We start from the raw sequence: 23,471 nt of genomic DNA, 5'->3' as shown, positions 1-23,471 counted from the left end.
TGCATTCCACTATTGTCATGTATGAGAAATAAAAAAAAAAAAAAAGAGTATTTGTTTCTCCAGGAAATGGTTGAAGACTGGCCTGCTACTTTCAGGCACCATGTTAACATATTTTCTATATAATCCCATGTTATATGACCATCACATGGTCACTATTTTGACGTTGATAGTATTCAACACTTCAGGAAAGAAATGATCACTGTCACAGATATCTCTTCCCTTTCTTTCTATGTACATCTACCTACTACTCACCTCCTTTTGGGTGAAGATAGATAGGAATGTGGAAAGGACTAATGGTCAGAGTAAAAGAGGAAATAAAATAGGAGAGAAGAATTGTGCCATAAGCAAACTCACATATGCCTAAATATTTTTCACATCAATCTCACATATTATTTTATGGTAAAAAGAATCTCACTGGAAAATAAATTCTCAGAGAAAAGTGAAATTACAGCTATAGTCATATTAATATGGAAATCCAATTTCTGAAATATAATTGTATTCAATCATTTTACTTTTCTCAAGAAAGTAAGTATAGGTCCATAATTACTAACATGTAGTTTAAAAAATTAAAAAAAAAATTATTTTTAGTTGTGGATGAACACAATAATGTTATTTATTTATTTATTTATTTGGTGCTTAGGGTTGAACCAGTGCTTCACACATGCTAGTTAAGCAATCCACCACTTAGCTACAACCCCAGCCTCCTAACTTATAGTTTTTAAACTTCTGAAAGACTGTGAAAAACTTGGGACCTCTAGTTCACCTGAAAGTCAGTAGCTTTCAAGAGTTACGCCTTACAACTTGAACTTAACTAATGAAACTAAAAAGAACAAAGGGAAATACTAAAAACTGACTGGAGGGGCAAATAAACAATATGCTATTTGACTAAATGAGTCTTGTTTCCTTTAAGAAAGAGCATTATTAGAAAGCTACCAGAACTCAATAAAAATATATTTCACCTGTCACAAGTGGTTGGAAAAACATGTCATTACTGACACTTTAGAACTCTTGGACCTTATACAAATAAGTCCTAGTCTTCTTGTATATGTCCAGTTCTGAGAATCCGATTCACCACTGCATCTTATAAAAATGAACTGCCGATAAGAAAAAGTTCTTTCAAACTTCTGGGCATTTTACTCAAGCACAATCCAAGTATGCTTGCAAACAAAAGCATTTTGAACAAAATTCTTGAGCTATACCTAGCATTATTATTATGCAAACCCTTGCCTTTTCCCATTAAATGTAAGGAACATATCTTAAATTTTGTTTCAATATTCTTATAATAGGGCTAAGTAAGTATATAGTCACTGCTTATTAAACATTTTTGAGAAAGCTAAGTAAAGGGAAATAAGTTTGGCTGTGGTTAAGAGTCAATGACTTCTTTTATTCTTGAGACCTAAAACATGATACAGACATGTCCATGAAGACCCCAAAGCAAATAAAAATTTGAGCAGAAAGTAGAATCAAAGCAAAAATAGGTAAGTAAATTTCTATTTTGCTTCTGCATATGTTATCAAAAAGATGAGCTTTACTCTGGAAAATATGGTGAAACAGGTTTAAACAAATTAGAATACAATAATTCTAATGAGCAAAGAACTTCTCAGAAATCACAGTTGGCCAAATTGAGTACAAATTCTCAGACTAGTAAGTTATGTATCAAGGTACTCACGAAGCTTCTAAGCTGCCCTTAAAAAAAAAAAAAATCTATAGACTAGAACCACAAAGATGCCAAAAACAAACAAAAAACAAAAACAATTAAAAAAGCAAACCTACCATACTTTTTAAAAAGGAACAAGGAATATTTTAAAGAGCTTGGCTTTAGTAGTATTCAGAGAAAATATAGAAGAATCTTTTTTATAATCTTTGAGCTGGAAAGACCTGTCCAAATATGGAATAAAATCTGGAAGGTATAAATTATACCAAAAAGGCCCCCAAAATTCACTATGTAAACATTTAAAATTTCTACTCCTTAAGTATCAAAATACAAATGAAGAACAAGAGTTAAAACAGGAATTATATTAGACAAAATGCTAATTTTCTTTAAAGGAGTTCTACAAAACAATGAGAAAAAGAACATCTCTTTAAAAGAAATGAGAAAAAAAAACAACAAAAATTCATTGAAAAGGAAAATCAAATACCTCTTAAATGTACTGAAAAGGTCCATAATATCACTCAATGATAAAAGAAGTACAAACTGGGCTCTGGGGCATATACCTGTAATCCCAGCAGCTTGGGAGACTGAGGCAGAAGGATCATGAGTTCAAAGCCAGCCTCAGCAATTTAGCAAGGCTGTAAACAACTCAGTGAGACACTGTCTCAATAAAATATAAAAACAGCTGGGGATGGGGCTCAGTGGCTAAATGCCCTGGGTTCAGTCCCTAGTATCCTCCTCCCCCTGCAAAAAAGAAGTACAAACTAAAAATATAATAAATATCCTTTTTCTTATCAGATTGGCAAGGATAAAAAAAAATCAACTAACATATCATGTTGGTGAGAATATGAGAGAAAGACATTTCACACATTTTCCCCCTAGTGAAAACATACTGGTAAGCAATTTGACCACATCCACCACACAATTATACTGATCATTTTAAGAATTTATCTTTAAGATACATAATTACATGTGCAAAATAAAATGAGAAATGTTAGATATTATAGCATAATTTATAAAAGAAAAGACCATCTAAATATCTGTCAGAAGGCTCATTAAAAATCCATACATGGATATACATCAACTTTACAAAGAATAAAGAAGCTCTATAGATACTGATACGGAATTTTATGCAAAAAAAAAAAAAATCAAGGTTTAGAACAGGTAGTATAAATCCAAAACTTCCATTGCATTCACTAGTGAAAGACAAGATGTTTTACCCTAAGATTAGGAAAAAATAAGTGTCCACCTTCACTTCTATTCAATATTTATATTGGAGAGTCTAGCCAGGACAATTAAGCAAAGAATAAAGGGGCACCCTGATGGGCAAGAAAGAGATAAAGCTATCTTTATTCACAAATGACATGATCTTATATTTTGAAAATCTTAAGTAATCCTCTAAAAAACCATCAGAACCAATAAACAAGGTTGGAGGTTATAAAATCAATTGTAAGAAAACAATTCCATTAACAATTGTATTAAAAAGGATACACAGAAGCAAAATTTACTGTGACAAATACAAAACACTGTTGATAGAAATTGAAGACTTAAATAAATGGAAAATTATCCCATATTTATACAGTGGAAAATTTAATCCTGTTAAGATGGCAATTCTTCCCAGAGATCCACAGATTCAATGCAATACCCATTAGAGTCACAGGTTACTTCTTTGTAGAAACTGACTGATTCTAAAATCCTTACATAACTGCAAGGGACCCAGAATATCCATAAACAATGACAATGACGACAATAATAACAATTCAAAGCACAAAGAAAGAAGAGTCATACTGATTTCAAAACTCATTAAAGGCAACAGTTATCAAAACAGTGTAGTTATACCACGAGAATAGACAAAAGAGTCATAGAATGCAATTCAAAGCCCAAGACAAAACTCATATATCAATAATCAACTGTTGCATGTTAGGCAAGGGTGCCAAAACTATTCAGTGAGAAAATTAACAGTCTTCAACTAATGGACTGGATAGGCACTTATAGAACTATAAGTTCAAACCTTACCCCATACCACACATGAAAATCAACTCAAACGCATCTAAGATCTAAATGTAAGAGTAAGCTATACAGGTCTTATGAAACATGGGTAAATCATTTATCTTAGATCTGACAAAAGGATTCTTATATATGCATTCAAAAGCACAAGTGAAAGAAGAGAAAAGTAAGCAAATTAGACTTTATCAAATTAAAAACTTTAATTGAAAGTATTCCCTCTAAAAATTGGAACAAGACAGAGATGCCCTCTTTTACCACTTCTATTCAATATCGTTCTGGAAATTCTAGCCAGAGCAATTAGACAGAAAAAAGAAATTAAAGGATACAAAGAAGAGCTCAAATTATCCCTATTTGCTGAGGACATGATTCTATATTTAGAAGACCCAAAAACCTCCACCAAAGAACTTCTAGAACTCATAAATTCAGCAAAGTAGTAGAATATAAAATTAACACCCATAAATCAATTGTGTTCCTACACAGTAGTGATGAATCAACTACAAGGAAAACTATCTCATTCACAATAGCCTTTATATATGTGTGTGTGTGTGTGTGTGTGTGTGTGTGTATTTGGGAATCAATCTAACAAAAGAGGTGAAAGACCTCTACAATGAAAACTACAGAACACTAAGGAAAAAAACTGAAGAAGACCTTACAAGATAGAAAGACATCCCATGTTTTTGAATAGGCAGAATTAATATTGTTCAAATGGCTATACTACACAAAGTGCTATACAGATTTAATGCAATTCCTATTAAGGTCCCAATGATGTTCTTCAAAGAAATAGAAAACGCAATCATGAAATTCATTTGGAAAAATAAGAGACCCAGAAGAGCCAAAGCAATCCTCAGCAAGAAAAGCAAAGCAGGAGGCATCACAACACCAGACCTTAAATTACACTACAGAACTATAGTAACAAAAATGGCATGGCATTGGCACCAAAACAGATACAAAGACCAATGGTACAGAATAGGAGACACAGAGACAAACCCACATAAACACAGTAATCTCAGACTAGACAATGGTGCCATAAAAGAAACATTGGAGAAAAGATAGCCTCTTCAACAAAATGGTGCTGGGAAAACTGGAAATCCATATGCAATAATATGAAATTACATCCCTATCTCTCACCCTACACAAAACTCAATTCAAAGTAGATCAAGGATCTAGGCATTACACCAGAGATCCTATACCTACTAGAATAAAAAGTAGGCCCAAAGCTCCATCATGTCAGCTTAGAAACCAAATTCCTCAACAAGACTCTAAAAGTGCAAAAAGTAAAATCAAGAAGCAATAAATGGAATGGTATCAAACTAATCAAGAACGTGGAGAGAGCCTACAGAATGAGAGAAATTCTTTGCCATCTGCACCTCAGATAGAGCATTAAATCTCCAAGATATATAAAGAACTCAAAAAACTTAACACCAATAATAATAATAATAACCCAATCAATAAATGATTAAAGGAACTCTACAGGCACTTTATAGAAGAAATATGAATATTCAACAAATATATGAAAAATGTTCAACATCTCTAGCAATAAAAGAAATGCAAATTAAAACTACACTAAGATTTCATATCACTCTAGTCAGAATGGCAATTGTCAAGAATATAAGTAACAATAAATGTTGGTGAGAACATGGGGGGGAAATGTACACATATAAACTCCTGGTGAGACTGCAAATTGGTGCAACCAGGATGGAAAGCAGTATGGAGATTCCTCAGGAAACTTGGAATGGAACCACCATTTGACCCAGTTATTCCACTCCTTAGTATATACCCAAAAGACTTAAAATCAACATACTATAGTGATATGGCCACATCAATGTTCATAGCAGCTCAATTCACAATAGCTTAGCTATGGAACCAACATAGGTGCCCTTCAGCAGATAAATGTATAATTAAAATGTGGTACATATATACAATGGAATATTACTCAGCCTTAAAGAAGAATGAAATTATGACATTTGCCAGTAAATGGATAGAACTGGAGGCTATTATGCTAAGTGAAATAAGCCAATCCCAAAAAACCAAAGGCCGAATGTTCTCTCTGATACGCAGATGCTCACTTACAATAAATGTGGGGGAGTGGAGGTTCTCCAGATTAGACAGAAAGTGGGATATGGGCTAAAGGCAGGAGGCATGGGATGGGAATGAGAAAGACAGTAGAATGAATCAGACATAACTTCTATGTTCACATATGAATACACAACCAGTATTAACTCTACATCATGTACACCACAAGAATGGAAAGTTATAGCCCAAGTATATATGTTAAGATATATTCAAAATATATTCTACTGTCAGGTTTAAATAAAAAGAACAAAAAAATTGTTCATGAAAGATATAAAGAAAAAATAATTAAAAAAAACTTTTGTGTTTCAAAAAGACACTCTGAAGAATGTTGAAAGACGACTGATTGAGAATTCTCAAAGGGACTTGTATTTAGAAAATGTAAAAAAAAAAAAAAAAAAAAAAAAAAAAAACCTCTTAGAATCCCACAACGAAAAAATAACACAACTTAAAAAATATATGAAAAAATGGGCAAAGGATCTGAATAGATAGTTATTTCCCCAAAGAATATATTCAGATGGTCATTAAATGCATGAAAAGATGCTCAATATCCTTAGTTATGAGAGAAATTCAAATCAAAACCACAATGACATAGAACTTCAAAACCATAAGGATGGCTAGAACCAAAAATTCAGATAACAAGTATTAGAGATAATATGGAGATATGAGAATTCTTCAGCACTGCTGGTAAGACTATAAAGCATGTATTCATTCACTTTGGAAAATAGTCTGGCAGATCTTCAAACAATCAGTTACCATATGACCTAGCAATTCTACTCCTAGGTATATGTCCAAAAAAAACTGAAACATATGTCCACATGAAAATTTGTGCATGAATATTTTTAGTAGCACTAGTGCTATATTTATATTTATAGGATGACTATTTATAATAGTCAAAGGGTATAACAACCCAAATGTCCATCAGTGGTTGAACAGATGAACGAAGTGGGATATAGCCAAACAAAGAAATATTATTCAGCTGCCAAAAGCAAAGGTGATTCAGAATGTTATGAGCTTAGAAAGCATTTCTTCTGTCTTCATAGCAATGAAAATTTGAACAAAAAAAATATCAACAACTCTTCTGAGCTTCACCAGAGAAATTAAGGTCACATGGATAATTGCTATTCCTCAAACCGGAGACACAAAACGAAAACACAGAATCACAGTTTAGTTGAACAGAAACCTGTAAGCAGAAACCTTTACTACAATCAATACTGGGAGAGGAAAACTTAAAAAGACTGAGAATTACTTGAACTGCTGGAGCTCAGTATTTACAAGGTAGAGAGTAAAAATAAAGAAAAGAAATTGGGGGCAGGGCTGGCTCAGTCTTAGGGGGACCTTCACACTCTTCTTTTACCTTCCAGACACCTACCAAGTTCTCACAATGAAAACTGGAGGGAAAATCCTTCATGCTTTTTGGAGGAGAAAGGGGAAATTAGCCATTTTGAAATTCACTGAGCATTTATTTGGTTTCCCTTAAGATTTGTCCTCAAGGGAATCTACTTTATCAGAACCTAAGCAGTCAGCAGGGAAGAAAAATCCCAATTTCTGTCCCAACTCCGTTTCCTGGTTCCTGTGTTGGGGAAAAACAAACTAAGATTCAAACCTAATCAACAGAACCCTTTCTCTCCCTCTTGTGCCTCACATCAATAATAGCTGCACATCTCAAACTTTATTTAAAAAATCTCTAGGAAATCCAGACACAGGAGACAAAAGGAAGGACATCAAAGGAAATTTTAGCTTCTGCCACTTACAACCTGATCCCAGTCAGACAAAAACCTCACACTTAAAGTCTGTTCATCTCAGTTTCTTTTATCCAACATATTGTGTCCCACTTTCAACAAAAATCATAGAAAACAAAATAGAAACAAAAAAATCTCAGTCTCAAAGTACACAGCAAGCATCAGGACCAGACTGAGATATGGCAGAATATTGGCATTATTGGGCTGGGAATTTAAATCAACTATGATTAACATGCTAAGCTCCAATGGAGAAAGGAGACACCATGAAAGAATAGACAGGTAATGTAAGGAGAAAACTGGAAGTTCTAACGGTAAAAAAAAAAAAAAAAAATCAAACAGAACTACTAGAAAAAAGAAACATTGTAATAAATGAAAAAAAAATAACAAAACACCTTCAGTAGGCTCAGAGTAGACACAACTCAAAGGTGAATCAATGAACTTGAACATATGGCAATACAAACTCCTAAAACTCAAATACAAAGGGGAAAAGAATAAACAAGACAGATCAGAATAACCAAAACTGTGAGACAATCAGAAAAAGGTACAGATACATATAAAATCATAATACTAGAAGAAGAGAGAAAGAAAAGAAACAATTACATGAAAAACTGATTTTCAAAAAACTATAGATCCAGGTAGCAGAGAGAACACTGAGAAAGATAAAAACTAAAAAAAAAAAAAAAAAATCTAAACTGAGGCATCATATCATACTCAAATTGCAGAAAAATCAAAAACAAACAGAAAACCTTGAAAAATGCTAGAGAAGGTGAAAAACACCTTATGTATAGAGAAGCAAGAATAAGAATTACATCGGACTTTTCTTCAGAAACTATGAAAGCAATTAGAGAATGAAGTACAATATTTAAAGCACTGAAAAAAATAACAACTCACTATTAGGGTTTGAATCTTAAATGTCCCCCAAAAGTTTGTGTGTTGAAGGCTTGATGGTCCCCACAAAGCAGTTCAGAGGCGGGCTTTTGAGAGGTGGCCAGGTCATGAAGACTCTAACCTCATAAATGGATTAATCTATTCATGGATCCATAGATTAATGGGGTCAAAGGGAAGGGACTTTGTTATAATAGTAAGCTCTTTTTTCTTCCTGGCTGCCATGAGCTGAACAGCTTTGCTCTCACACACTACTGCCATAATGTTGTTCCTCCACTCAGGTCCAAAAGCAATGAAACCTGATGACCATAGATTGAAACCTCCAAAACCATGAGTCAAAATAAATCATTTGTCTTTTTGAATTATTTTTCTCAGGTGTTTTACCATAGCAATGGAAAACTAACACATCTATCAACCTAGAATTATCTATGCACTGAAATTATCCTTCAAAAGTGAAGAAATAAACACTTCACAATGCAAACACAAATTGAGGGAATTTGTCACTGGCACACCTGCCTTGCAATAAATATTAAATGAAGTTCTCTTTTTAAAAGTTATTTGTAATTTTGAAATAATTCTAGAGTTACAGAAAAGTTGCCAACATATAGTATAGAGAATTCCTTAAAAAAAAAAAATTCCTCCATCTCCCTCATCCAATCCCCACATTGTCAATGTGCAAGTTTCCACATGATTTTTGTCAAAACTAAGAAAGCAACACATGTTATTAAAGAAACTTCAGAGTTTATCTGGATTCCTTTTTTAAAAAAATTTCTTTTTAATTACATGAAGTTCTTTAAAAAGAAAAAAGGTATAGGTCCAAATTCAGATCTATAGAAAGATATACCACTAGAGAGAAAAAAGACATAAAGAAAATTGTATTTTTCTTTTTATTTTCTTATTCATATTTAATAGATTTTGAACACCAATGATAAATCTGCTAATTATGGCTTATGAATAAGTGAAATGAACAACAGCAATATTATAAGACAGGACAGAGAAACTAGAAATATCGTGTCATAAAGTAGCTACATTTCCCATGAGTTGATACAGTATTACTTGGAAGTGGATCTAGATTAGCCATAAATGTATATACTGCAAAATCAAGGGGGGGGGACTAAAAAGTATAATTGATATGCTAAGAAAGGAGGGAAAAATGAAACGAATTATTAACATGCTCAGTTAAAACAGAGAAGGTAAGAAATGAATGGCAGACCAAGAAAAGAAAGAATGAGGGCAATAATTAGAACATAGTAATTATATTGTAGATATTAATCCAATTCTATCAATTATCACTAAAAACATCAATGAGTTAAACACACTAGAAAACAACAAGTGGTTAGGAAAGCAAGACCCAAGTATTTGTTGTCTATAAAGAAACACTTTAAAATATACAGGTAGATTAAAAGGTATGGAGAGACAGAAACCATGTTAACATCAGTTAGCAGAAAACTGTATTACTTATATTAATTGTAAACAAAGCAAACTTCAAAACAGGAAAATCACTAGGAACAAAAATGGGCATTTGTTAGTGATGAAAATGGTCAGTTCTCCAAGAAGTCACAACAGTCTGTAATATCCATGTGCCTAACAAATGAATACCAAAATATACGAGGCAAAATCTTACAGAGTTCAAGGAAAAATAGATTAATCCATTATTATAATTGGAGGCTTCAATATCCTTCTATCAGCAACTGACAGATCCAGCAGGCAAAAAACTCACTAAGCTAAACTGGATGATCCCATCAATCAATCAGACTAACCAACATCCATACAATACTTCATTTAGCAACAATAGAGTATATATTCTTCTCACAGTTACACAGAACATTCAAACTAGAACAGTTTGAGTCATGAAACACACCTTAACAAATTTATAAGAATAAAAATTCTATGAAGTACGCCGTCTGACCTTAACAAAACAGAACTAGAAGTATAGCTGGGAACCTCTAAAATATTTTGAGACTAAAAACACATTTTTCAATATTGCATGAGTCAAAGAAATGGTCTTAAGAGAAATTATAAGAAATTTTGAACTGAAGATGAAAATACAACTTATAAAATTGTGTGGGATGCAGCAAAAGTAGTTTAAAAAGGAAATTAATAGCACTGAACAAAAAAATATTAGAAAAGAAGGCCTAAAATCAACAATCTATACTTCTAAACTCAAGAAAAGAGAAAATTAAATCAAAAATAATTAGAAGAAAATTCATAAAATTTAGAAGAAATTAACAGAGAAAAACCAATGCAATTAAACTTGGTTCTTTAAAAACATCAAAATTGATAAACCCCTTAGTAGCTTAAAAAGGAAGACATAAATTGACTGATATCACAAACAAGAGACCATTGCTGATGCCACAGACATGAAGAATTCTATGCTCACAAATTTGATAATGTAGATGAAATGGACCAAGTCCTTGAAAGACACAACCTATCTCACTCCAGTCAGAGTGGTAATTATCAAGAATACAAGCAGTAAGAAGTGTTGGCAAGGATGTGGCGTAAAGGATACACTAATACATTGCTGGTGGGACTGCAAATTGGTGCAACCCCTACGGAAAGCAGTATTGTGATACCTCAGAAAACTTGGAATGGAAGGAACCACCATTTGACCCAGATATCCCACTCCTTGGTTTATACCTAAAGGTCTTAAAATTAGCATACTACAATGATGCAGCCACATCAATATTTATAGCAGCTCAATTCACAATAATAAACTATGGAACCAACCTAGGTGCCTTTCAACAGATGAATGGATGTGGTACATATGCACAACGGAATATCACTCAGCCTTAAAGAAGAATAAAATTATGGCATTTGCAGGTAAATGGATGAAACTAGAAAACACCATGCTAAGTGAAACAGGCCAATCCCCAAACACCAAAAGCCGAATGTTTTCTCTGATAAGTGGATGCTGTGGGGAGGGGCAGGAAGCATGAAGGAACTTTGTGTAGAGCGGGGAATTGGGCTTTGGAGATGGGAAGGATAGTAGAATGAAACAGACATTATTACCCTATATACATATATGAATTATACTACTGGAGTGACTCTGCACCATGTACAGCCAGAGGAATGAGAAGTTGTGCTCATTTGTGTACAATATGTCAAAGTGCATTCTACTATAATGTATTATTAGAATAAATTAAAAAAAGAAAAAGACAACCTACCAAAATTAACAAAGGAGATATGGATGCTATGATTATTATTATCTGCTACAGAAATTAAATCAATAATTGATAACTTCCCCAGAGGGAAAGCCTCAAGCCCCAAATTGACCCAATTTAAGAAATAAAATATACTGGTTTTCTACAATCACTTACAGAAGATAGAACCAGAGAGAATACTTCCTAATTTATTCTGTTAGGCCATAATATTTTAGTAGCAAAACCAGATAAAGACATTATATGAATGTACAACAGAAAGTGAACCCTAATGTAGTCTACAGACTTATTTAACAACTTTTAAATTTACAGAAAATTAAGAAGTACAGAGAGTTCCCATATATCCACTCTTCCCTGCCCCTACACACAGTTTATTATTCACGTTTTGCATTAGTGTGGTACATTTGTTACAATCGATAAACCAATTTTTATACATTAACTAAAGCATACTTTACATTAGGTTCTCTCTTTGTGTTGTATAGTTCCATGGATTTGATGAGTGCATGTCATCTATCCATCTTAACAATATCATACAGAATAACTTCACTGCCCTAAAATCCCACCCTGTTTTACCTAGTCATCCTCTCTTGCCATTTTCCCTTTAAAATATTGGCCACTAATGACACACACACACACACACACACACACACACACACACACATACTGTGTCTCTACTTTTTGCTTTATCAAGAATGTCAGGTAGTTGGAATCCTACAGTATGAAGTTTTTTCAGGCTGGCTTTTTACAATTAATAATATGCACTAAAGTTTCTTCCATGTTCTCTTACACCTTGATAGCTTATTTCTTTTTATCACCAAATAATATTTTGTAACATGTAGAACCACATTTTGTTAACATTCAACTATTGAAGGGCATCTTTGTTGCTCTCAAGTTTTGACAATTATGAATAAAGCTGCCAGTAACATTTGTGTGCAGGTTTCTGTGTGCATATAAATGGTCGACTCAGGTAAATACCAATTAGTGTTATCACTGGATCATATGGTAAGACGATGTTTACCTTTTTAAGAAACTGTCAGACTGTCTTCCAAAGCAGTTGTACCATTTTGTATTACTACCAGCAATGAAAAAGCAGGTTCTCTTCCAGGATATGCATTTCAAATATTTTCTCTTGGTCTACAGCTTACCTTTCTTGTTAACAGCATTTTTGAAGAGGAAGTTTCTCATTTTGATAAAATTTGATTGCTCAAATTTTTTTATTATGTTTCATGCTTTTTATGTCTTGTTCTAAGAAGTCTTACGTGAAGTAATTCCTATGTTATGTAGCTCAACTGAGTCATACAATGTATACAAGTTATAAAACAATATGCTGTACAGGTCAAATATATACAATTATTAACTGACAATTTTTAAAGAAGGCTTTGTCTAACTCTAAGTCACAAAAGCTTTCTGTATGTGTTGTTTTAGAAGTTTTGATATTTTTAGTTCTTATTTTTAGATCAGTAATCTGAGTTAATTTTTACATAAAAGATGATATTCATATTTAATTTTCAGCATTTATTGAAAAGACCACATCTCTCCAATAAATTACCAAGCCATTAAAAAAAAATTGGTTCACAGTATGTTTTTGTCTCGTTCTGGACTCTATTCTGTGCCGTTGATATAAATGTTGATCCTATATTATCTTCTTTACTATAGGGGCACAGTAATTCTTGAAATCAGATTGAGAAAAACCTCAAATTGTTATTTTTCAAAAATTTTTTGGTCAGTGTAGATTCTTTATGAATCTTAGTAATATCAATTTCCTGAAATTTTGACTGGGATTATGCGTTTCTATAGATCAATCAGTGTGGGAGAACTGGCATCTTAGGAATAATGAGCGTTCTAATCACTTCATCTATATGCATTATAGGTATGGGTATAAACCTTTAATTTTCAGTAATATTACATTAATTTTAATGTAATTAATGTTTAAAACATTAATTTTAGTAATGTTTAGATTTCATTTTATAGGTCTTGTACATATTGTGAAAAAATTTATACCTAATTATTTAAATTACAATTACCATTTTTTATTGCTAATATATAGAAATATAATTGATTTATATAGAGGATTTTATATCCCTGATCATCATAAATTTATATAACAGTTCTACTTACTAATCCTAGAAGATTTTCAGCACTGCTGATGTCGTCTTTACATACAGATGGCTTATTTTTCTTTTCAATTTGTATGCCTTTTCTTTTCTGTTTTTCTGGTTTTTTCTCCCCTTGGCTTTTTGCACTAGTTAGAACTCCATCATTGTACGTGTGATTGGAAATGATTAAAGTGGATATCCTCACCTGGCCTCTGATCTTAAAAGCATTCTATCTTTTACCATGAATTCTGATGTTAACTGTGGAAATTTTAAATAGAAGCTTTTCATCAGGTTGAGAGAATTTCCTTCTATTCCCAGTTTGGTGAATTTTTTATTAGAACTGGATGTTCAATTTTGTAAAATTCTTGTACTGAAAATATTAACTGATCAAATGTTTTTTCTCATCCTGTCTGTTAACATGTGATATACATTGATCAGTTTTGAAATGTTATAGCAATCTTGCATTTTCTGAAACAAAACACATTTGGGTAATGGAATATAATCTTTTTTGTATTTTGGTATTATTTGATTTGCTAATATTTTCTTAAGAACTTCACATCTGTGTTCACCAGCTGGTTTTAATAATCACATAATACTAGCTTCATAAGACAAGACAGGAAGTGTTTCATTTCCTTCCTTTTTTTTCTGGAAAAAAACATACAAAATTAATATAATTCTTCCTTAATTGTTTGATACAATTTATTGATGAAGATATCTAGAATTGGAGCTTCTTTTCAAGGAAGATTAGAAACTTCAAATATTTAATTAAAAATATATATATAGGGCTATTGAGGTTATCTATTCTCATGTGGGACTTTTGTGTCTTTCAAGGAATTAATCAATTTCATCTAAGTTGTATTTGCTGTCAAAAGGTTGCTCATTATTTTTCTTATTATCCCTACAATGTCTGTTGGAGTTGTAGTGATGTTCTCTTTTTCATTCCTGATACTGGAAATTTGTGTCTAAATAGAGTTTTATCAATTTTATTGATATATCGAAGTTACACTGATTTTTTTTCTCTAGTTTGTCTTTTTAGGCCCACATTTATCTTTATCATTTACTTCTTTGTGAATATTTTGGATTACATTTGTTCTTTTTATATTTTTATTAAGGCTGACATTTAGATCACTGATTTGGAATATTGTTCTTTTCAATATAGGTGTTTTCCTCTAAGTATTGTTTGATTGTACCTTCATAAGATTTGACATGTCTTTTTAAAATTTTCATTCAATTAAAAATAGGTTTTGTGATTTCTTCTATGACTCATAGTTATTTAGTTACTATGTCTATTTTTTTTTTTTTTTTGAGGTGCTGGGGATTGAAAACCCAGGCATCAGACATTTTAGGCAAACACTCTACCACTGAAATACATCCCTAGGCAAGACTAATGGTTTTTTAGAAGAATAATGCTATTTAATTTCCAACTGTCTGGGGATTTTTTGGTTTTCCAAATGACTTTGTTATAGATTCTCAGTTTATTTCTGCTGCAAAATTATATATATATATATATAATCAGTTTCCAAGACCACTCTCTATAATATGCTGGATATGAATTCTGTCCAGTGTCTTGTGTATTGTGAAGATATTCAGGATAGCAGGAATTCTAATGATTATCTGTCCTTGGTGAGCTCCAGAAATTGTTTGGCATACTAATTTCCAGTAGATCTTTCCTGAGACTGAGGAGGTTTACACTGCAAACATGTTCAGGTCACTCAGCCAAAGATATAGGACATCCCTGTGTAGAATTCCAAAGCTCATTCTGTGTTCAGTTTCCTCTTCTCTGATATTCTGCTCCATAAATTCCAGTTAGCCTAGACCCTGCAGAATTCCAAGTACTGTCAAAACTACTGGGCTGTGTTTGTCTAAAAATTACCCCAGATGTTTTCAAAATGTCCACCTCAATTGTTTCCTTTCTCTAGGGATCACAATCCTGTGCTATCTGTTGCTCAATATCTGAAGACGGTTTCTCCTCTTTATTTGGGTAACTTTTCTAGTTCTTTCAGGAGTGAGTGAGAATATTTTCAAACTATATTTTCTCCTTTATGACTTGGGTGAAATAAATTAACTCTTGTAACTTTTGGTTTTTAACCTAAAGTATTGATATGCATCCCTGACATATATACAGTCTACTTAAGCCAGTACTTTTATCTCTTCTTGGATAAATCCCGTAGCTTTAACATTGAGCGACATCCCCAGTCCTTTTAACAATTATTTGATAATTAAGTCTCTTCCTCCTTTTGGACTACCATCTCCGTGTGTGTGTGTGTGTGTGTGTGTGTGTGTGTGTGTTTTATAAAATGTCATAAGACATTATTACTTCATCTTAAAATCAAAACTATTTTGTAGTTATCCATTAATATTCCCTTTCCTTTGTCATCCTTTCTGCCAGACTTTCTCTTGTGTTTTTTAAATATTTTTTTTAGTTGTAGGTGGGCACAATACCTTTATTTTATTTATTTATATGTGGTGCTGAGGATCCAACCCAGGGCCTCACATGTATTGGGTGAGTGGTCTACCGCTGAGCCAACAACTCTAGCCTTCTTGTGCTTCTTAAAAGGTTTTTTTTTTTTTTTTTTTTTTTTAGATTTTGTCTGTCTGGAAAAAAACTCTTTTTGGATTTCACATTTTGGGTTTGCTTTTGCTAGATAAGGAATGCAAAAGTGGCAGTGTAATTTTTTGGGGGGTGGACTTTAAAAATTTCAATCTACTATATTATGAATTTCATTGTTTCTGTTTCATTTCTCCCATTATTCTTTTTTGGACAGGGTATACTAGGGATTAAACATTGAGCGACATCCCCAGTCCTTTTTATTTTTCTAATATTGAGATAAGGTTTCACTAAGTTGCTTAGGGCCTTGCTAAATTGCTGAGGCTGGGCTTGAACATGCAATCCTCCTGTCTCAGCCTCCCAAGCTGCTGGGATTAAAGACATGCGCCAACATACTCTGTATTACCCATTATTCTTATTTTCTCTTAAAGGTAATGTGTCTTTTTTCTTCTGGTTGTTTGTAAATTTTCATTTTATCTTTGAGCTTTAGGAGTTTATGATGTTCCTAGCTATGTGTTTATATTTCTCCTGTTCAAAAGTTTACTTGGCTTCCTGACTCTGTCACAGTTAATGCTATTGTTTTGAAAATTCTTGACCATTGTACTTTCAAATATTTCTTCATCCCCCTCCCCTCCCTTTCTGGGATATTAATTACATGTATGTCAGATCTTTTGATTATACTTCACATATTCTTTTTTTTCCTGGTTTTTCCATTCTTTTGTCTGCACTTTTGTTTGGATTTTTCTATTGAAATTCACTAATTCCCTCTTCTGCTATGTTTAGTCTTCTATTAATCACATCAAACGAGCTAATTTCAAATACTGTGTCCTAAATAATGAGTTCTAAAATGTCTATAATTAATTTCACTTCAGATTTTCTAATAATATTTTAAATGTCTCCATGTTTTTCTCTTCTATTAAAAATATATTAGTAACTTAATATATTAGTAACTTTATTATATAAGATATATTAGTAATTTTAAAATGCTTATTTACAAAGTCCAATCTATCTATGGTGCTGCTTCTTTTGTTTTCTCCTGATTATTGGTCATATTTTCTCACCTTTCAGCATATCTAGCAATGCACGCCTCTCTGTTTTCTACTTGTATTGAAAGCACTGGCCTGTGATTCAGTATCCCTTTCTTGGAAGTAGAAGTCTTCTCTTACTCCTGCAATTTCTTTATATACATTTTAGGAATACAGAGCTAGCATTACTTTTATTTACGGAAAATCTGCTTGAATATTGAATATTATATGATGATTCTTTTTTTATTTCATTTTTCATTAACAAGAGTACAGTTGCAATTTACCTGCTCAAAAGTTATCCAGTCATTTCAACTGCTAATAATAATGAATAGATGACCTTCTGGAAGGTCATCATCAATGGCAAAATTAATAAAAAAATTATACATAAAGGTTGTTAAGAAATGAACACACACACACACACCCCAACACCTGTATTTCAGTAGATACAATACAGAATTTAAAGCCAGAACAACTGCTCTAAGCCTTACCTCTTGCATTTACTAATAAAGTGACCTTAATCAAATTGTTTGCCTACTTTGAGTCTTAGTTTTCAATTTACAAATATAAAATAGTATATTTTAAGTTCATAATGCTATTGCAAAGACAAAACATTTAAAAAAAATATTTTAAAATATTTTAAAGACCTGTATAAGCTATAATCATGCTGTAAAGTGACTTACACAATATTATTATAGTTTATAAATCTATAGATCAAAAGCCATTTAATTAAATAAACTTGGGGATAGGGGGATAACTGATTCATGGAAATAAAAAATAATAACAGTTTGACATCAAGGAAAGGGTAAAAACTATTTTTAAAGTACCAATATAAATGCATGGTAAGCTATTTAATATTGACTTAAACACTCCTGCTTATTTTAACAAGCCCTGGAAGTTATTACTTTATCTCAACAAGGTGAAGTGATTAATGACAAGAAGTCTGAACATAAAGGTAAATAATATCCTGTCTATTATTACTGAAATATAGGAATAAGTAATAAACTTGGGAAAACTGCAATAAAAGATAATAAAAATAAAAATAAAAAATCCTGTTGCAATCTGCAAGTGGATTCATTTCTACATAGGTATCTTTATAACATGACCTTAGCACAAGTAACTGCAAGAACAATGTGAAAAATCTGTATCATTTACTAATTCATATTAATGGAATACTTCGTAAAAGGTATGATTTTCTAGAAGTCTTGAACAAGAGACTGGCCTTCAAAAGATCATAGGAGAGGATATAATCAACATTCTAGGGATACAATAGAAAAAAGAATGAAGTGACTATATGAAGGAGAGGTCAGAGAAGGCATGTCATATACGTTGTTGGAAGCCAGAACCATTTTGAGCAACTGTAAAGAATGGGAGAGCAGAGGTAAGTAGAAGGGATTATACTTCAGAAATACTTAATAATCATATGGGGAAGTAGGATAAATGAAATAAAAGTGGACCCCCCCACACTAAAAATGGTTGTAAACTATTTATGAATGAAGTAAGAAGGCTGCTCCAGAGTTGACTACAGAAACAGACTTAAAATGTCAAATTTATGCAAAAAAAGAAAAATTTTAAATGTACTACATAAAGGAAGTTAAGAAAATGAGAAAAAAGGTACATGTGGATAATGTAAAAGAAAATAATCAATTAAAATATTAATTTATTAAAACTAGAGGTAGAACCAAAATCTTTTTAAGACTGTGCTCCTGTGATCTCTCTAAACCTTAAATGCGTTAGGCCAAAAACTAGTGTTATTTCATTCTGTATTTAAAGAAGAACAGAAAGGGCAAAAGTGGCCTGATTTTCACCCACATTAGGATTTCATTATGTGATAAGGGTTACTTACTACTGGCTAACTATGCCTAAAGCATATCAACCAAGTTCTAAAATAGTAGTATCTCAAAAGACTTTTATAAAAACGATTTCCAACATAATCCAATAATCTTATGCATAAACCAATATACCTTAGCAAGTGATTTTACAATAGGATTCTCCATAATCCCCTTGAGGAAAATTAGGTCTATTTCTTCTGCTCCTGTAGATGAGGGCAGCTCCGTAAGGTTTTCCAAGACTTGCTGCATTGCTGCTGAGATAAAAGCAACATAAAACAAAATAAAACAAAACAAAACCACTTAAATTCTAAGCCAACGATTATAAAATAATGCAAATAAAGACATTAATAACACTCTGAAAAATCACATTTTAAAAACGAAATAGTTAAAGAGTATGAGTTTCAAGTTGACTTCTTGTGCATTCGTAACAGGATAAAAATTTATATGCAATTTGGGCTGTATCAGACTACACCTTATACATGTTAGAATTTGCATTTGCTTTATATTATAAATAAGAAGATTGAGTCAATAATAAATAAATAAGAAGAGTGAGTCAGTAATCAAAAAACTCCCCACAGGCCCAGAATGAGGCATCACTGACAAATTCCACCAAACATTTATAAAGAGTTAAAACTAATTCCTCACAAATTCTTCTAAATATATACAAGAAGTGGGATCACTTTACAACTCATTCTGTGAAACCAGTTTCCCTGATAAAGACATCACAATAAAATCATAGTCAATATCCCTTATGAATACAGATGCAAAAACCTTTAATAAAATGCTAGCAAAGTGAATCCAGCAACATGTAAAAAGGACTGTACACAAATGCCATGTTCAATTTATCTCAGGAATACAAAATGGTCCAATATATGAACACAAAATGGTCAATCAATATAATATACCAAGAAACTGAGGACAAAAAAAATGCCATCTCAATAGACAAAAAAGAAAGCATTTGACAAAACCAAAGCCCTCTCATGATTCAGGAGAAAAAAATTTTTTTTTTTAATAACCAAACTAGGGGTAAAACAAAAATTTCTCAAATCTCCTAAAGGACATCCACAACAACCTGAAGCAAACTTTGAAGACTAGATGGTTGCTCTTGAAGATGAGGAATAAGAAACCAGTTACCCATTTTTTTTTTTTTTAGCATTTCTTTTCAGTTTTGTATTAGAGTTTCTAGCCAGGGCAGATAAGCAAAACAAATAAATAAATGGCAACCAGATGAAAAAGGAGTAAGTCAAACAATCTCTATTTGAAAATATGATCTTCCATATGGAAAATCCTAATACACAAAATATTTATTAGAATAAATAAATTAATTCACTGAAGTTTTGGATACGAGAATCAATATACAAAAATCAAATGTATTTTTATACATTAGTAACAAATAATCCAAAAACAAAAAACAAAACACTGCTTTTACAGTAGCCTCAAAAAAAAAAAAGCTGAACAATAATGTAACCCCCCCAAAAAAACCCCCATAAAATTTGCATACTAAAATTCTATGAAAAAATTTTATAAAGATTGAATGTTGACCTCAATGAATGGAAAAACATCTCATGTTCATGGACTAAAATACTTAATATTGCTTACATGGCAGTACTATCCAAATTGATGTACAGATGTAATGTAATTCCTATCAAAATCTCAAAATTACAGCTGTCTTTTTTTTACAGAAATTGACAGGCTGATTCTAAAATTCATATGAACCACAAAGGATTCAGAATTGCAAAAATAATCTTTAGTGAGAAGAATGAAATACACATCTTTTAGTTTCAAAACTAACAAGCAATAATAATTAAAACCGTGTGGTACTAACATATATACAAGTAACAAGAGTCCAGAAACAATCCCATAAAAATGGTCTTTTCCAAAATTGATACTGAGACAAATGCACATGTAAGACAATAAAGCTAGATCCCTCCCTCAATCAATATTATAGTTTAATTTTATTAGAATTAATTTTTAGTTTTATCTCATTTTGATGTTACTTTAAAATAAATTTATTAACACTGCAGTTAATTTTAGAATACTTATCTTCATTAAAATAAAACCAACAGTGTGTTATCATTTGGATATGAGGTGTCCCCCAAAAGCGGTATCAAGGCACAAATATTCAGAGATGAAATGATTATATTAAAAGAGTTGTAACCAAACCATCCTAATTTGAAAGGACTACTGTACTAGGTGGTAACTATAGGCAGGTGGGGTGTGGATGGTAGGAGGTGGGTCACTGGAGATAATCATTTATCTGCCCTATTTTCCCCAACCTTGAATTTTTAATAAAATCAACAGTTCTTTTCATATAGAACTCTTGAGTTTTTTCCAAATGTTCCAGCAATCATCACATTTCTATCAGTATTCTTCCAAATGCTCAAATACTTTTCTAATACTCTGTTAGCTATATTTCTTGACTTCTATCCATGATTCCCCTCCCAAAACATTATTCTGTGCTTTTATTTGTACAGATTCACCTCTAGGTCTCCTACTCTATATTTAAAAAAACACAGCTAAAAAGGAAAAAGGAAAAAGGAAAAGAAAGGAGAGAAAAGGAAAAGAGAAGAAAGGAAAAGAGAAGTAAGAGGTGAATGGCAACACAATGTACACTTAAACCAAGAAGGAGGAAAACCACACTACACTAAGATGAAAGAAGACACTAGGAAATAAACAATATTTTAAACATTGTTTCTCAGCCTTTGGCTAAAATCAAGTGAAGAATATAAGAAAGCCTACTTAATAACTTTGCTTGAGTTCAAAGTTTACTTTTAAGCAGGCAGGGAACCACAGAATCAATTTTGCAAAGTATTTTTGCCCTGATTTTATCAATGTAGTTAGCTCTACTTGTCATAATTACTTATAGTTCTTTCCTTTGGCATTCTATATTTATCTTTTTATTATGGAAAATTTAAAACATATACAAAAGGAAACAGAATAGTATAATGAATCCAACAACTATCAACTCTAACTTAGCAACTTATGACCAATCTTGTTTCACACTCGTATATACTTTCTACCTCACACAACTTTGAAGCAAATCCCAGATAACATCTCAGTGTGTATGTAGAAAAATTCACTTTTAAAAAAATATAACAAAATACTGTTAACACAGCTACCACATTAACAATAATCCTTTAGTGTTTTCAACTATCTGGTATGTTTTTAAATCTCCATTTGTATTGAAGATTTTAAAAATATATCTTCATTATTGGTAATTCAACTGTTTATTGTTTTATTGGTGCTTAATTAACTAAGTAGAAAAATGCTGGTGACTATGAAATATACCTGTGGCTATTTTGAAGATAAATTTTAACTGCTTCTTTATCAAAAGTAATTTAATTAAAACTCTGACACATCTGCCAATATCCTATGTCCCAGAAAGGGAATCCTAAATGTTATAAGGCTGACAATCATTTGTAACTAATTTGAACATTGGGTGGACTTTCAATCAAAATATAATACATAGTTCTTTTTAACTGTATTATCCTAAAAGCACATGAAAAGATAAAATGTGAGATAATTTTAACAAAGGATAATGATAAATGGGTTTGTTCCAAGTTTACTAAAAAGATCTGCAGAGTTTCTCACCAATATTATGAACAACAGAGTCTGAGGTGTTACTTTCTAACTGAAATCCCTCCTATTATTTTTTTCCTTCAAATGCAAATAATTGCCTTTTATTCCACCAAAGTCCTTTCTTCACCAAATTTGGGGGAAAAAAATACATTCATGGTAAGAAAAAAAAAAGGAGTGGGGGAGAGAAAAGTAATGAGAAAGAATTAACATTACAAAATGATAAAGTATATAATAGCTCAGACTTGGATAACCACAAGACAATTCTAGTGTACATAATAGCTTCATATATGAAGTAAAAAATGAAAATCGAAATGAAAAAATGAAAATTTTTGCAGTGAGGGCCTTGAAAAGAGGTGGGAAAATGTCCCAAATTTACTTAAGAGATTCAGGAAAAAGGGAAAGTCTCAGAACTCAAAGGTAAACTACCTGCAAATTCCATTCTTCCTTTATAATCATTGGAGGATAGACCCTTTAATCAGAACCTAGACTTGATGACATATAAAAGGAATTCTTATTAGAGCTGGAGAAAATCTTATATAGTTAACCTAGGCTCTTTAATTTTAAATCTGAATAAATCAAGAATCAACAAATAAGCATCAAGAATGAGACTCAGATTGAAGCACTAACCTCCAAAGAAACACAGTTAAAAAGGAAAAAAAAAAGAGAGAAAAGGAAAAGAGAGAGGACTCACCAACTAGGGAGGCCGAGACAGGAGGATCACAAGTTCAAGGTCAACCTCAATAACTTAGCAGAACCCTATCTCAAAGTAAAAACATAAAATGGACTCTGGAGATATAGCTCAGTGGTAGAGCACCCCTGGGTTCAATTCCGAGAGAGAGAGAGAGAGAGAGAGAGAGAGAGAGAGAGAGAGAGAGAGAGAA

General features: G+C 32.1%; 1 protein-coding gene across 9 annotated transcripts in view; it reads right to left on the bottom strand.

Moving 5' to 3' along the window:
* The window catches only part of Pals2 (protein associated with LIN7 2, MAGUK p55 family member), a 162,160-nt gene that overhangs the window by 49,644 nt on the left and 89,045 nt on the right, over positions 1 to 23,471 (bottom strand). For 5 of the 9 annotated variants that reach the window (XM_015490139.2, XM_015490136.2, XM_015490134.2 and 2 more), the window contains exon 2: positions 19,144 to 19,262. In XM_015490139.2, coding sequence (XP_015345625.1) covers positions 19,144 to 19,260 — 117 coding nt within the window. In that variant the 5' untranslated portion in view covers positions 19,261 to 19,262. Of the gene's footprint in view, positions 1 to 19,143; positions 19,266 to 23,471 lie in introns of those variants that run through there. The other 4 variants (XM_048786345.1, XM_015490133.2, XM_015490135.2 and 1 more) reach the window with 1 other exon arrangement.

The sequence above is a fragment of the Marmota marmota genome, unplaced genomic scaffold (genome assembly GCF_001458135.2).
Source record: "Marmota marmota marmota unplaced genomic scaffold, marMar, whole genome shotgun sequence".
Taxonomy (NCBI): Eukaryota; Metazoa; Chordata; class Mammalia; order Rodentia; family Sciuridae; genus Marmota; species Marmota marmota.
Note: the sequence above shows the minus strand (reverse complement) of the source record. Positions and strands in the feature narration are given on the sequence as shown.